At 56.9% G+C, this 13,462-nt stretch overlaps 1 protein-coding gene across 22 annotated transcripts in view; it reads left to right on the top strand.

Annotated features, from left to right (window-relative positions):
• The window catches only part of BIN1 (bridging integrator 1), a 55,431-nt gene that overhangs the window by 26,413 nt on the left and 15,556 nt on the right, over nt 1-13,462 (top strand). For 11 of the 22 annotated variants that reach the window (XM_027056020.2, XM_027056024.2, XM_027056027.2 and 8 more), the window contains exons 2-7: nt 586-666; nt 6,593-6,647; nt 6,881-6,975; nt 7,354-7,449; nt 8,537-8,644; nt 9,505-9,597. In XM_027056020.2, coding sequence (XP_026911821.1) covers nt 586-666; nt 6,593-6,647; nt 6,881-6,975; nt 7,354-7,449; nt 8,537-8,644; nt 9,505-9,597 — 528 coding nt within the window. The remainder of the gene's footprint in view (nt 1-585; nt 667-6,592; nt 6,648-6,880; nt 6,976-7,353; nt 7,450-8,536; nt 8,645-9,504; nt 9,598-13,462) is intronic. The other 11 variants (XM_027056023.2, XM_027056028.2, XM_027056032.2 and 8 more) reach the window with 1 other exon arrangement.

The following is a 13,462-nucleotide window of genomic DNA, read 5'->3' on the forward strand; positions in this document are numbered from 1 at the left end:
GTCACATCTGAAAGTCTAGTCAGATTGGGACACAAAGAGCCTGACCCCCAGCCACCCTTTGCTGCCTTCCTTGTCCTGGGGCTGTTCTGCTCCTCCCTCTGGTATTCACAAACTCTCAGCCCAGGAAATGGAGTCATGTGGGGGAAGTGGGGCTGCCCTTACCTGGCCCCTCTTGTGCTCAGCTCACATTTTAGCTGCCAAGGTTGGGGCGGAGCCCCCAGGGTCGCAGTGTGAGATCAGCAAGGAGGGGGCCCTGACCCCACAAGCTGCCTTTGGAGCTCCCCTCCTCCTGGTTTCAGTCACTACAGCAAACCTGACCTAAGTTCATCCTCTTGGCCAATGGGAGAGCCCTGGATAGAGGATGGGGAGGTCTCAAGACTTGATGGACTCAGGGTTGCCTTTGGGAATCCTAGCAGCCACGAGACCTTCTGATGGTCCTAGCGCCCTGGGCTGGGTGATACTGGCGGCGGGCCTCCAAGACCCTGGTCGGGGTGGGGGGGCTGTCTGTGGTATTGGCGATCAGGCACTCTTGGTTTCGCACTCACTTTCTCATGGTAACACTGCCTTCTCTGTCTGCCTTGGCAGGTCCTCCAGAAACTAGGGAAGGCGGATGAGACAAAGGATGAGCAGTTTGAACAGTGTGTCCAGAATTTCAACAAACAGCTGGTAAGTGTGGGTGGCCTTTGGCCTTAGGGAGCTTGTGCAAAATGGAATTGTGGCTTCCAGGTAGAAAATGTCAAGAGCTGAATTTATGGAGTAAGAGAGCGTGGAGCAGGGGCCCGTGCGGGCTGATGAGGTTACAGAGGACTTCCTGGAGGAGGGAGCAGTGGTTCTGGACGTAGTCCATGGGAAAGAAGAAGGAGGCCTGGGGGAGGGGGGTGGCGTTCAGGTGGGAGCAGGCAAGGGGTTTTGGCCACACTCTAGAAAACCTTGAACGTCGAGGCAAGTGGGAGCTGAAGAAGCTTCTTGGGAGGAGAGTGGCATTTGCAGAGTGTACTGTGGGAGCAGGGCAGACAGGATCTGGTGTGAGCAGCTGCTAAGCATGGCCCGGTGTGCCTCCCAACATCCCTGTAAGGTATCCGGTGTCATCGTTCCCTTTTTATAGATGAAGCAGAAAGGCTCAGAGAAGCTGGGTAATTTGTCCAAGGCCATCTTGTTTTGGGAGTGGATTTAGATCCATACTTGTTTGGTCCCAAAGACTACAGTGGCACTGTTATCAGGTCCCTTTGCATAGGTCAGAGACCAGTGACAGAAGGGGCTTAATCACATTGGCAGCCTGGGGGCAGTGGTTCGATACAAGAGAGGACTTCTTGTATCTTCTTGACTGAAGGACCCTGAATGCCTCAACTGGGACGTCCCTGAAACTTTTTCCTCACATGAATCTGCTGAGTCTAGAATAAGCCACTTCTGCGGCTGTGTCTGAGGACATAGAAGTGGGGAATGAGATGACCTTGGTGACTCTCCCCTCCTGAGGAAGGGCTGAGGTAGTAGGAAGTGAGGGAGAACTGGGCCGTGGCCCCATGGCTTCTGCAGGCCAGGCTCAGTGAGTGACAGATGGGGGTGGAGGCCAGGAGAGGCCACAAGGAGTGAGAATCGGCATGGGGGTGGGGTTAGGGCCTAAGCTGTCCTGGGAAAGGGGCCAAATAGGCCCAAACCAGTCTTCTTCCTCCTCCTTGTTCATGTCTGAGGCCACTGAAAGCACTGAAGGTGCCCACCAATGCTTCTGCAGCTGGAATGCAACCTGGGGGAGGGGGTCCTCTTTGGAGAACTTTGACAATTCACTGGCTGGGGGCTGGGGACCATGCTGGGAGATGGCTGGGGTGACAGGGGAGGGTCAGGGAGCATATTGGGAGAGTTAAAGAGCAGCTAAGGAGAAGGTCAGAAAGCAGCTGGGAGAGGTTGGGGAACATGTTGGGAGAGGGTCTGGAGGCATGCTGGGTCAGAGTTGGGGGCATGCTAAGAGAGTCCCAGGGAGCATGCTGGGAGAGGGCCAGGGGCATGCTGGGAGAGGGCTGGGGACATGCTGGGAGAGTCCCAGGGAGGATACTGGGAGAGGGCTGGGGGCATGGTGGGAGAGGGGGATGCAGAGAGCAGCTTGAAAAGTCCCCAGGACCAAGTTTATCCTTGCCTGCCAGAGGAGCTCTGTTGAAAGGTTCCTTAGGGCAGGGATAGAAGCCCTCATGGCTGATTGTCCCCCAGGCCGCTAATGGGAAGTGTTTCAAGGCCCCAGTAGGTGCCATGACAGAGCCGTGTGACCCTGGGTGAGCCCCTGCTCCTTGGGCCTCAGTTCTCTCACCTGCAAAATGGAGGCTTGGCTAAGAACCCTGAAGTCTTTGCTTCTGATTCTGTCACCTGAAAGCTCCAGGGGTCTGTCCCCTACTCAGCTGGCTTCCTCAGGTTGTGGGATGCTCTGAAAGCCCTTGGGGGAATCAGTGTTGCTAGAGTACCTACTATAGACTAGGCACTAGACATTAACCTTGCATTCTTGACTATAGACTAGGTACTGCTTGTATTTTACAGACACTAACCTTGCATTCTTGAGGCGGATGCTGATATCCTCCATTTTACAGATGGGTACTTGAAGCTCAGAGGGGTTAAGCGACTCTTCCAAGGGCACACAATGGTGTGGTGTCCAGATCTGTCCACTCTCAGGCACCCCTTCTGGAGCTGAGTCCCAGGCCTGAGGACAGCTAGCTGGGCTGGAGAGAAGGGTTAGGGCTCCTGAGCTGGGCAGGGGGTGATGGGGCTGCCTCAGAGCAGGCTGGGCTGTCTGGTGGAAGGAGAAAAAGCACAGGTTTGGGATCTGAGGTTCCCTGTGGTCTGGCCCCAGTGTTATGACCACAGCGTTGCTTTCCACTTTCGTCCCTCACAGTCACCCTCTCTGGGCCCCAGCTCTGGACAGGGAGTCACTCAGTGATCCTTGGGCTCAGGGACCAGGCAGTGAGGCCAGAGTTAAAGATAGCCAGTGCGGGTGGCAGGCATGGAGTGGTCACTTGAGCTGGGGCTCTGTCTGTCCTCAAATTGGGGAGGGTGGCTGGCTTTTCAGGGGCCGAGCAGGAGGGGGTGGATTTGAGGTCTCATTTGAAGCTTGGGGTGACCCTCTCTTGGGGTTTAAGGCAGCCATGCAGTTCTGGATTTGATTGGTGTGTGGGGGTAACTGGGGCCCTGGGCTTGGGTGACCCCAGGAAAGGCGGGGTGGAGTCTGAGTGTGGAAAGTCTGGAAGCTGAGTGTTCTCCTGCTCTTTATCTGGGAATACCAAGCAGAATGGGCCCAGTGCTAGTCGGGGACTAGGATGGCTGGGAATATGGGTTTCAAGGCAGCAAATCTCCTACCTCTCCCTCTGGGTGCCCTAGGTGAGGGTGTAGGTCACCTGGCTGTTGCCGGCTCTCACAGGGGCACATCAGAGCCCTTCCTGGCCCCACTTAGGAACTGGGGAACCCCAAAGGGCCCATTCACCTCCTCCACTACCTCCCCGCAGCTCAGGTCCAGCTCAGGCCTTTCTGGAAGCCATCCTGGGTCCTCCGGGTGGGCCATGCTCTTTGTCCTGGGGCCACCTGTAGCTTGCACCCCAGGGCTCATTGCTGCTGTTTGCTTTTCTCGCCGAGGGGGCACAGGCCTGATTCCTTCTCGTTCTTAGGGCCTGCTCGGCTCAGAGAGGGCATCTCTGGCTATTGAGTTATGATCCTCTGAAACTGACTGCAAGCAGCAAGAGTCAGCCAGAGCCAGAGAGGGTCCATGTGGGAGCCCTCCGCACTCCCTGGGAAGATAGGAGCTTAGGTCTTCAGACTACCGGTCGGGACTGATGTCAGGGAAGGCAGGGAGCACCCTTTGAAGGGAGGGATATGGGGTGCTGGCCAAGCCACCCCCCATGCAACTGCCCTGGGTTTTGGTACTGGGTAGTTGTGTCCTTCCAGAATTCTCTGAGTCCAGAGCCCACAGAGCCAGGCTGGAGGGACTGTGCTTTTGAGCTTTATTCTTCCCCCAGCTGCTCCGCAAGGGGTGTTAGAGCCCTGGGAACCTCCAGAGAGTTGTTTCTTGGATGCTCTATTGGGGGGTGGGGGGGTGAGGGAACCAGTTTGGGAGCAAACACACAGGTTCTGTGTTGGCCTGAGCACTGGCCTGCATGGGGGAGGGCTGTGTCTGGTCCCGGGGACTGACTGGGGAGTGTGGCTTAGGGGCCCAGCTGTGGCTGGCACATGTGAGGCAGAGCTCTGGGCGGCCCCTCGCACATCTGTGCCCAGTGTGCCTGCTTACAGCGAGGCCTTGTTTGGGAAACACAAGGAGCCCTGGTACGGCCTGAGGCCCGGCCAAGCACAGCAAGCCACCCCACGGAGACCCCTTCCTCGGGGTGATGTGTATGATGCTGGGGAGGGGAGTGGGATGACGGAGCTTGGCAGGAAGAAAAGCTGAGTCTGGAAGATTCTGCCAGCTCAGATGAATGCAATGGCATCACATCATGAACACACTTGAATCCTCACCTCAGCCACCAAAGCGTCAAGAGTGGGAATGGCCCTTCTTCATTCCCGGTCCCGCACGGTTCACATCTGGCCCGAGATAGAATTCCAGAAAGCTTTGGATGCTGTGGCCTGGCCTCCTTTGATCTCTAATTTCTTCCTTTGATCTCTAATTAACAAGCCTCAAACTCTAAAGTTCTCAGAATTAGGTGTGGCCACGGTTCTATAGGCTACTCTGGGGGGACTGAAGGAATTTTGGAGAGGGTTTTTTTTTTCTTCCCTAACTGTACATCTTATGCACTGCCCTGAAACCCTTCCTGCATGACGCCTCTGCTGTTTTCTGGAAGCATTAATTGTAATAAGTAGGCAGCTGCGGGTGGGGCCCGAGTGTCCAGGCTGTGGGGGTCCTCACCGGGTCTTCCAGTCCGTGAACACCGGGCAAGCCACTGAACCACTCAGCTTCCTCGTCGGTCAGGTGGGGGCAAATGATACCATGAAGACTGTGCAGGGAAAGAACCAGCTGGTGCGTGATGCTCTGGGGACACTGCGGGAGGAAGAGGAGGCCCTGGCTGTGAGGAGGGAGGGCCTGTTTGGGGGGCGGGGACAGATGAGGTTTGAGGGTGCCTGGGTGAGCCTAGGAGGTTGGTTGTGTCCCTGCTTGCCCTCAGCTGGAGTAGAGACCACCTGTCATCTGCAGAAGTGCCAGGCAGGCCAGGAGTAGGGCTGTGGCTGCTTGCCAGGTCCGTGTCTATCTCGCTCTCCACCAGGGCAGGGGGATCCAGGGGTGTTGTTGACACGTGAGCAGGGAGGGCAGGGAGGCGCCAGGACGGTGCTCCTCCCCTGCAGAAGTCAGCTTCTGGCACCGCCACCTTTGGCTCTCCAGAGGCCCTGCTCTCCTCAAGCTTCCCCCCCTGCCCCGCATCACCATCGTCCGCATAAAGCCCATCTCCTGAAGCTAGGGGCCTGGCCTGGCTAACTTACGCTGTTCCCTGAGCACATGTGAGCTTGTGGTCTGCCAGGCGGGGCTCGGTCACCCCAGCTGGCAGATGAGGAGACCAAGGCTCAGAGAGGTTCGGTAACTTGCTTGAGGCTACATGTCTAGTAAGGGCCTGACTTGGGCCTTCATAACTCTAAAGCCTGTGTGTGCTCTCTCCCACTTTACACATGGCCTCTGGACACTTCAGCATCTCACTGTTGGTGGTCTCATACGTCACCTGTTGCCTCAGCCTGTTGGCCCCCTCTCTCCCCTGGAACTCCGCTTTCCTGCTCCTGCCTTGTGTGGTATTGATAATCCAGAGGGACTGGAGGCTTTGCCCAGGGGGCCATCCTCTGTGCCGGTCCTGCTGCCTCAGGAAGCTGCTGGGGCTGCCTCCCCAGCTCAGGGTCTTCCCTGCCTGGCCCAGTCCCCTGGCCAGCCTTTTCCTACCTCCTGCCTCCTCCCTCTTGGCTGGGCCAGTGTCCTGAGAGTCCCGGGCACGACCCCGCACTTCTCTGAAGCCTCGCTAAGCCATTCCCTTTCACCTCCGCAGCCCACCTGCCCACCCCTTCCAGTGCCATCCTCTGTCTCTGGCACGATGCAGTGGGAGCCTGCTGGCCTGAGCTTTCAGGACAAGGTGCTGGATGTTCCACTCCTGTGTTCTGTGCTCATTGGTCACCTGGTCCCCGGTCGTGTGAGAGCATGCCTGGGGGCCGCCGACCCCATTGTATGTGTGTGCCATTCAGCCTGTGCCCCCGGGTCTTATTCAGGGTGGAGGGGTCTCCATTTTCCTGCCTTCCTTACAGGGCTCTGAAGAGTCCCTGCAAGAGGCAGGTGCTGACGGGCTCAGGACAGATATCCTTTGGGGTCAGGGTCCCTGAGGCAGGGGTGGTGCTGAGGAACGCTGGAGGCCCAGTACATTCTGTCGCCAGAGAGGCAATAGCTGCTGTGCTCTGAGTGGTGCTCCAGGCTGGGTTGTGCTCGGGGGCTGTTCTGCAAGTTTCGTCTCCTCTCATCCCGCTGGTGCCCTGATGAGGACAGCTGATCTGTGGCAGCTGTCAGGAGCAGCCTGCATTTGTCCACGCTAGGGTGCAGGAAGGATGGGGACAGGTATGGGGTGTGCCCCGGGCCCTCATGCTGTCCTTGTCATTCTCTTTGCAGACCGAGGGCACTCGACTGCAGAAGGATCTCCGGACCTACCTGGCCTCTGTCAAAGGTAAGGGGCAGGTGGGTCTCCTGGGGCACACCCGGCCTGGGGAGGGGGGCTTCATGGGACACTGAAGGACCTTTGCCACGTGCTGCTGATGGGTGCAGAGCTGGGAAGGGGAGCAGGGTTTGTGGTGGAGGGGTAAGGGCTGGTAGTGGGGACCCACACACCTCCAGGGCCTTTGGAGGTGGGGGCAAGGGTGACCGTGGCCCTGGCTGCAGCATGGCCCTTCTGCCCCACAGCCATGCACGAGGCCTCCAAGAAACTGAACGAATGTCTGCAGGAGGTGTACGAGCCCGACTGGCCTGGCAGGGATGAAGCAAACAAGATAGCTGAGGTGAGCGCGTGAGGCAGGTGGCCTCAGTCCTTCCTGGAAGGCCCTCCTCGTCTCAGCTCCCGGCCCGTTCCTCACCCACGGGGACAAGCCCTTCTGGTTTTCAGGCATCCACATGCTGTGTGCCCTTGGGCAAATCGCCTCGACTCCCTGACCCTGGGCTTATCCGTTCCCTTAGAGTTGCCCCATGAGAGGCCACAGGGCAGGAGTGATTTTATAGTACACCTATTCCACACCCAAGGAACCCAAGCTTCTGAGAAGCCTCTGAGCTGTGAAGTGATGGGGCTGAAGCTGACCCCAGGTCGCTGGGAGGAGAGGGTGGGGGACTGGGTGCGGCCCAGCTCGCCCAGCCGTATACTCAGGGACTCTTACGTCCTTCAGAACAATGACCTCCTGTGGCTGGATTATCACCAGAAGCTGGTGGACCAGGCACTGCTGACCATGGACACATACCTGGGCCAGTTCCCTGACATCAAGGTGAGAGGCACTCTCTATAGATCGGTCCTGCTCTGGCCTGGTGGCCTGTGCAGGGGAGCGGGAGAGGAGACAGAGGGGTGGGGGGAAGGGTCAGCCTCCGGCCCCGCTCAGGCACTGAGGTGGCCATGCCCCGAAGGCAGGCATCTCCCTCACCCAGCAATTCATCCCTCCAGGGCTGCTCCCTCTGAGGCCAGCCCACCAGCCCCCAGCCCTGGGCCTTTCAGAGCTGACAGCTTTTGGGCCCTGAACCTTTGGGTCTCTGGACTAGGGGAAGAGACCCCATGGTGCATGTATGCGTGTGTGGCTATGTCACTGTGGAACGACTATAGGGTTGTATAAGGTGTATTGAGGGCATGTAAGGCCTGGGCCTGTGTGCCTATAGGTGTCCTGCATTAGCCTATGTGTGCTTAGAAGGGAATGTATGTATTGTTGTGTGTATTCCCTCTTATCTGGGTGTATATGTGTTATTGTGTGTGTTCTGAGAGCCGGCCCCCAGGTACTGGGAACTGTCAGTGTGCCAGGGTCCCCACTGAGGCCAGTGGGCCCCAGATGCTTCAGACGTGGAAGCAGAGATGTTGAGCCCAGATGCTGACTGCTGTGCTAGACCTGATACCCGGGGGGTCAGGCTCCATGCTGGCCCCCATGGCCGCCCAATGCAGATGGCTCAGGCTCCTGAAGAGGCCTTATGAAGAGTATGGAAGGGAGGCTAATGGTGGTGGCCTGGGAGAAGAGAAGCCTGGGGTCCAGGAGGCGTCTTTAAGGAGCTGAGGGCCAGGCCAGGGTGGAGGCTTGTCCCACAGTACTGGCTGGAGGGTACTGACAACGGGTGGATATTGAAGGACATGGTTTGGCTTCTGTATGAGAAAGGACCCCAGAGGGCAGGGACTGCCTCGAAGGTGTGAGCTCTTTGCCACCAGAAATGTTGGAGTACGTGTTTCAAGCATGTATGAGATGCCCTTCTTGAGCCCGGGGTCGACTGCCCTGGGCCCTTCGTCTTCCCCCAGTTTCTTTGGGCCCAGCCTGGTCAGCATCTCAGCATGGGTGAGGCCCTGTTCAGCACCGCTCCCCCACCCCGTCTGTCCTCCAGTCACGCATTGCCAAACGAGGGCGGAAATTGGTGGACTATGACAGCGCCCGGCACCATTACGAGTCCCTCCAAACCGCCAAAAAGAAGGATGAAACCAAAATTGCCAAGGTAAGGGCTGGAGGGCAGGGCTGCGGGGGAGAGTTTTTAGGCTGGGTACCCACGTCCCTTGGAGGGGCCTTCCTCTGTGCTGCCCTCCCTGCACCCCTTTGCACTGTTGACTGTCTCTGCTCCCCAGGGGCAGGAACCATCAACCCCGCTTGCAGATGGCTTTATAGCAGGTGACTAGTCCCAGGTAGCAGAGGCGGGTGGAGGATGGTGCTGGACCCACGGTGGCGAGTGAAAGGCCCTTGTGGGCACTTGGGTGAGGGCCCACTTCCTGCCCATCCTCTGGTGCTTGCTCTGGCCCTTGGTTCCTCCACCCCACTCCGAGGCCACTTTCCAGGATGAGAACAGGCCTGGCTTGGGTTTCACTGGAACGGCCCTGCCTGACCTGGCGTGCTCTGAGTGGAATTCTGTCATGGGATCCGATGTGACCCTATCTCAGCTGGAACAAGCCTGGGGGCACAGGGCTTGGGCTGGCCACACTGTCCACAAGTGAGGGGCCGAGGGTGGGTCCCCCTCCTCTCCCCAGCCCACCCCCACCCTGGAGCAGGACCAAGCTTGCTGAGCCCCTCTGCCCCTGCTAACGATTCTCACATTTTGCTTTGCAGTTGGAGTGCAAGTTTGCTTGCACAGTTTGCTTTGCACCCCCTTGTCTGCCCCTTGCCTGGGGCTCCCCTTAATTCTCTTGACCTCGAGGGGCCTTTACCTGCTGGGGGGCTGGCCCCCTGGAGGGGCGGCCAGCTTGTCTGTCACTGTGTTTGGGACGTTTGGACTGGTGTTTAATATCTGTGTCTCTGTTTCTCTCTCCCCATCTCCCTCCTGTTTCTCCACTCTCCTTCGCCTTGACCTCCCTTCCCCACCCCCAGCCTGTCTCGCTGCTTGAGAAAGCCGCCCCCCAGTGGTGCCAAGGCAAACTGCAGGCTCATCTCGTAGCTCAAACTAACCTGCTCCGAAATCAGGTGACACTGGCTTCTAACCTTGCACGTGCTGGCGCCTTCTGGTCCGTTGTCCTGTCCTTGGCGCTGGGCGCCCGTCTTGCACTGCCCGGCGCGGGGGGAGGGCTCAGTCTCTTTCCTGGGTTGGTGAGGGGCAGGGCTGTTTTCAAATGCCTCTGCTGGGAGAGCTCCTGCTTCAGAGGAGACCTGAGGTCAAATGTGGGCGACTCAGAGGGGCCTGGGGCTCCGGTTAACCTGGGGTGGACCCCAGTCTGTTGCTTCATGCCTGGGTCTCTGGTAGTCCTGAGAATCTATGAAATCCTAGCCTCTGGGAATGCAGGAAAGCCTCCGAGCCATTTGCCCTCTCTGAGGGCTCCTGTCCGGACATGTGTTGTCCTTCAAGCCTAGTAAAAGTTGTGAGGTTGTCCAGAATTTACTGAGGAGACACACCTGCCCAGAGAGGCGAAATCTCCAGCTCGAAGGGACCCTTGGGAACTGTGGGCCCTCATGGTGCCCCTAGAGGGGAAACCTTGGGAAGGCTCTGCAAGTGTGTTTGGGATCTGAGACCAGGGGCCTGGAGGGTTGGCTCTTTGGGAGTTTCTCGAAGGGCAAACTGTGCACCACAGTGGTTCTGGAAGGCTTCTCGGAGGAGGCCTTTGTACAGAACTCCTGACTGATCTTAATACCCTGGTAACACTTCGCTCTTTGCAGACCTCTGCCCTTGGGATGGACTGGGTGCCTGGTGAGCGCAGTGTGGCCAGGGACGGCTAGATACACCCTGGGAGAGGTGGCCTCATGGTTTCTCTCCAGGGAAACTGGCAGGACTCCAGCACCCCTTCGTGGTCCTGAGGTGGGGGTGGGCAACAGAGCCCTGACCCAGCAGGTTGGGTTTCTCTTTGGGCAGTGGCCCCATTTTTTCTGGGCCACCTCCTGATTTCATCATCTTCAACCTGCATGTGTTGAACGCTTGTGATGTGGAGGGCTCTGGGCTCAGCATGGGCTCGCGGCCCAATTTCTTATCTGACCTGCTGCCTGATTTCTTTTAGACTAGAGTTATGGGGTGACTTTGGAGGCACTGAGTTGTTGACAGCCCTACCCTGAGGGTAGCTTGACCCTGGATCTCCAAAGTCTGGGGGAGATGGCCCTCAGGAGGTGAAGGAGGAGCTAGAGGCTGGGCACCATCCCTGCCTGTAGAGTTCAGGACTTCTGGCTGGAGGGGGTTGGGGCCACTGACCCAGACCCAGGCTTTCTGCATAATTTTCCCTGAGATGGGTTTGGCAGGAGACCAGGTGAAGATTTTTGTTGCCTCTGGGAGACTGTGGAGCTTGGGGTGGTGCCTGTGGCTGCTTTTGAGCTCCCGGGTGGGGTGTGGGTAGGGGATCCTGCTGGGAGGGCCCCATCCCCCCGCCTCAGGGGAGCCACTAGGGAGGCTAAGGCATATGATCTCATCTTTGGATGTTGGACTGCAGATGTTTGGCCTTTCAGCCCAATTGGCTTTCCCATTTGGACCCAATTTTTATTTGAGCAGATCCTCTTTCTGCCCCCACCCTGCCTCACGCCTGGCTGGAAGCTGGGGAGTCTTCTGAGTTCCCACGGGCAGCTGTCTGGCTGTGAGCTGGGGTACTGTGGTCCCGGGGCTGCCCTGCTGGCTGACTTGACTTTGGGGAGATAGTGTGACCTGGTGAGGCTGTGTTCTCTCAAGCTGACCAGTGCCACATATTCCCTGGGCCAGTTCTGAGCTGCTCTCCGCACTGGCCACAGTCCCCTAAAACCTGCCTGCGGGACCCCAGTGCCCCGTGGCATGGTGAGCGGGCCTGTTTCCATCTGTTCCACGTGTCCGTTGGCGTGTAGCCAAGCCACCGGGGCTTCAAGATCTCTCCAGCAACGGAAAGCTCTCCCCCGGCCCCCTGCCCCCTCCAGTGCTTCAGAAACAGCCAGAATATGAAGAATGTGACCCAAAGGGAATGACAGACACAGGCCCTGACTTCCAGGAACGCCAAAACGGAGCCACCCTGTTCTTCACAGGATTGCTGGGCGTGCGAACAGAGTTTGGCCTACAGCAATGAGCTGCTAGGCCATCCTCAGTGTCATTGTCACCGCTGTTCGTCTGGGGAGTCAGGACCAGTGTCGTGGGGTAGTGGCCGAATCGCCATGGAGAGGTGGTCTCTGGGGGTACGGAAGCTGTGCCAGAGCTCCTGCGGAACGTGGGTCTTCAGCCAGACCCGTGGCAGTTGGGTGGGAGGGGTGTGTGACAGTGCCAGAACTCATTCTGTGGGTTCTACAGACCCACAGTACCTACCTGAGTGGCTGACAGTGGAGTATGGCAGGGTGGGCCTGCTGGGTCTGGTCCTCTCCAAGAGCTGCCGGAGGCGTGCATGCTCAGACAGACATTTCTTTACTTCCTTTCTTTCTCTCTTTCTCTTTTCTTTCTTTCTTTCTTTCTTTCTTTCTTTCTTTCTTTCTTTCTTTCTTTCTTTCTTTTTCTGTCTTTTGTTTTTCTGTCTCTTTCTTTCTGTCTTTTCTTTCATCTTTCTTTCTGTCTTTTGTCTTTCTGTCTTTCTTTCTGTCTCTTTCTGTCTTTCTTTCATCTTTCTGTCTTTTGTCTTTCTTTCTGTTTCTTTTCTTTTCTTTTTTCTTTTCTTTCTTTTCTTTCTTTCTTTCTTTCTTTCTTTCTTTCTTTCTTTCTTTCTTCTTCTTTCTTTTGCCTTTCTGTCTTTGTTTTGTCTTTCTTTCTGTCTTTCTTTCATCTTTCTTTCTTTCTTTCTTTCTCTTCTGTCTTTGTTTTTCTGTCTTTCTGTCTCTTTCAGTCTGTCTTTTGTCTTTCTGTCTTTCTCTCTCTCTCTCCCTTTCTTTCTTTCTTTCTTTCTTTCTTTCTTTCTTTCTTTTGTCTTTCTGTCTCTTTCTGTCTTTCTTTTGTCTTTCTTTCTTTCTTTCTTTCTTTCGTCTTTCTGTCTCTTTCTGTCTGTCTTTCTTTTGTCTTTCTTTCTTTCTTTCTTTCTTTCTTTCTTTCTTTCTTTCTTTCTCTCTTTCCCTATTCCACCTTTAATTTTTAAGTTAGATTTTAAACAGTTAGGCAAGGAGCTTATTCTAGCAAGCTCCAGCAACCTGAAGATAATTGTCATCAGGAGCAGGGTGGTCCCTCACTCCTCCAGCGTCACGCCCATCCCCGAGGCTGGGCTGGCAGGGAACATCATGGATAGTGGGCCTGGAGCTGGATGGGACAGCTGGGTGGGCTGCGGAAATCGTGTGCTTTGTGGCTCTGGTCTGTCGCTCTGGTCAGGTGGCTGCCTTTGCCAGAGGCCTGAGAATGTAAGGCTGCTGGTGGGGAGTGTTCCCCGGGGAGGGGCCTGCTGCGTTCCTGGGATGTGACTCAGACTCTGAATCCAAGTCACCCCCCTGAGTCACTGTTTCCAGCAGTGTCCTCCCAATGAGCTAGCAGAGCCCCTTCTCTGCCTGGGGTCTGTGACTCACTGCCACTCTCACCAGGCTCCGCCTTCGGCTCTGGGATGGGGCCTTAGCGCCACCTGGTGGGTGTGAGCGGGTCTGGAGGGCGCTGGGCTGGCCCTGCCAGGGTGAGGGCTTTGGGGGTGAGCCCTGGCACCCTGCCCGGCAACCTAGCTCCCTCCTCCCCTGGCCCTGCCCTCACCCCTATCCTTCCCCTGTCCTTCTTGGATGCCTGAGCAGCTGCCTCTGGACTCTGTGTGGTGGGGACAGGTCACAGAGGAAATGCTGCTACCACCTCCTACAGGGAGGTGAAATGCAGGCTGGGGGCTGGGGCTGAATAGGAGCCTACCCTGAGAAAGGGGTACTCAGGCACGGACAGCAAGGACAAGGCCAAGGGAGCTGGGCAGCAGGCTGACACTTAGTCTGAGAAGGGTTCACGTGTAAG

The sequence above is a fragment of the Acinonyx jubatus genome, chromosome C1, assembly GCF_027475565.1.
Source record: "Acinonyx jubatus isolate Ajub_Pintada_27869175 chromosome C1, VMU_Ajub_asm_v1.0, whole genome shotgun sequence".
NCBI classification, from domain to species: Eukaryota; Metazoa; Chordata; class Mammalia; order Carnivora; family Felidae; genus Acinonyx; species Acinonyx jubatus.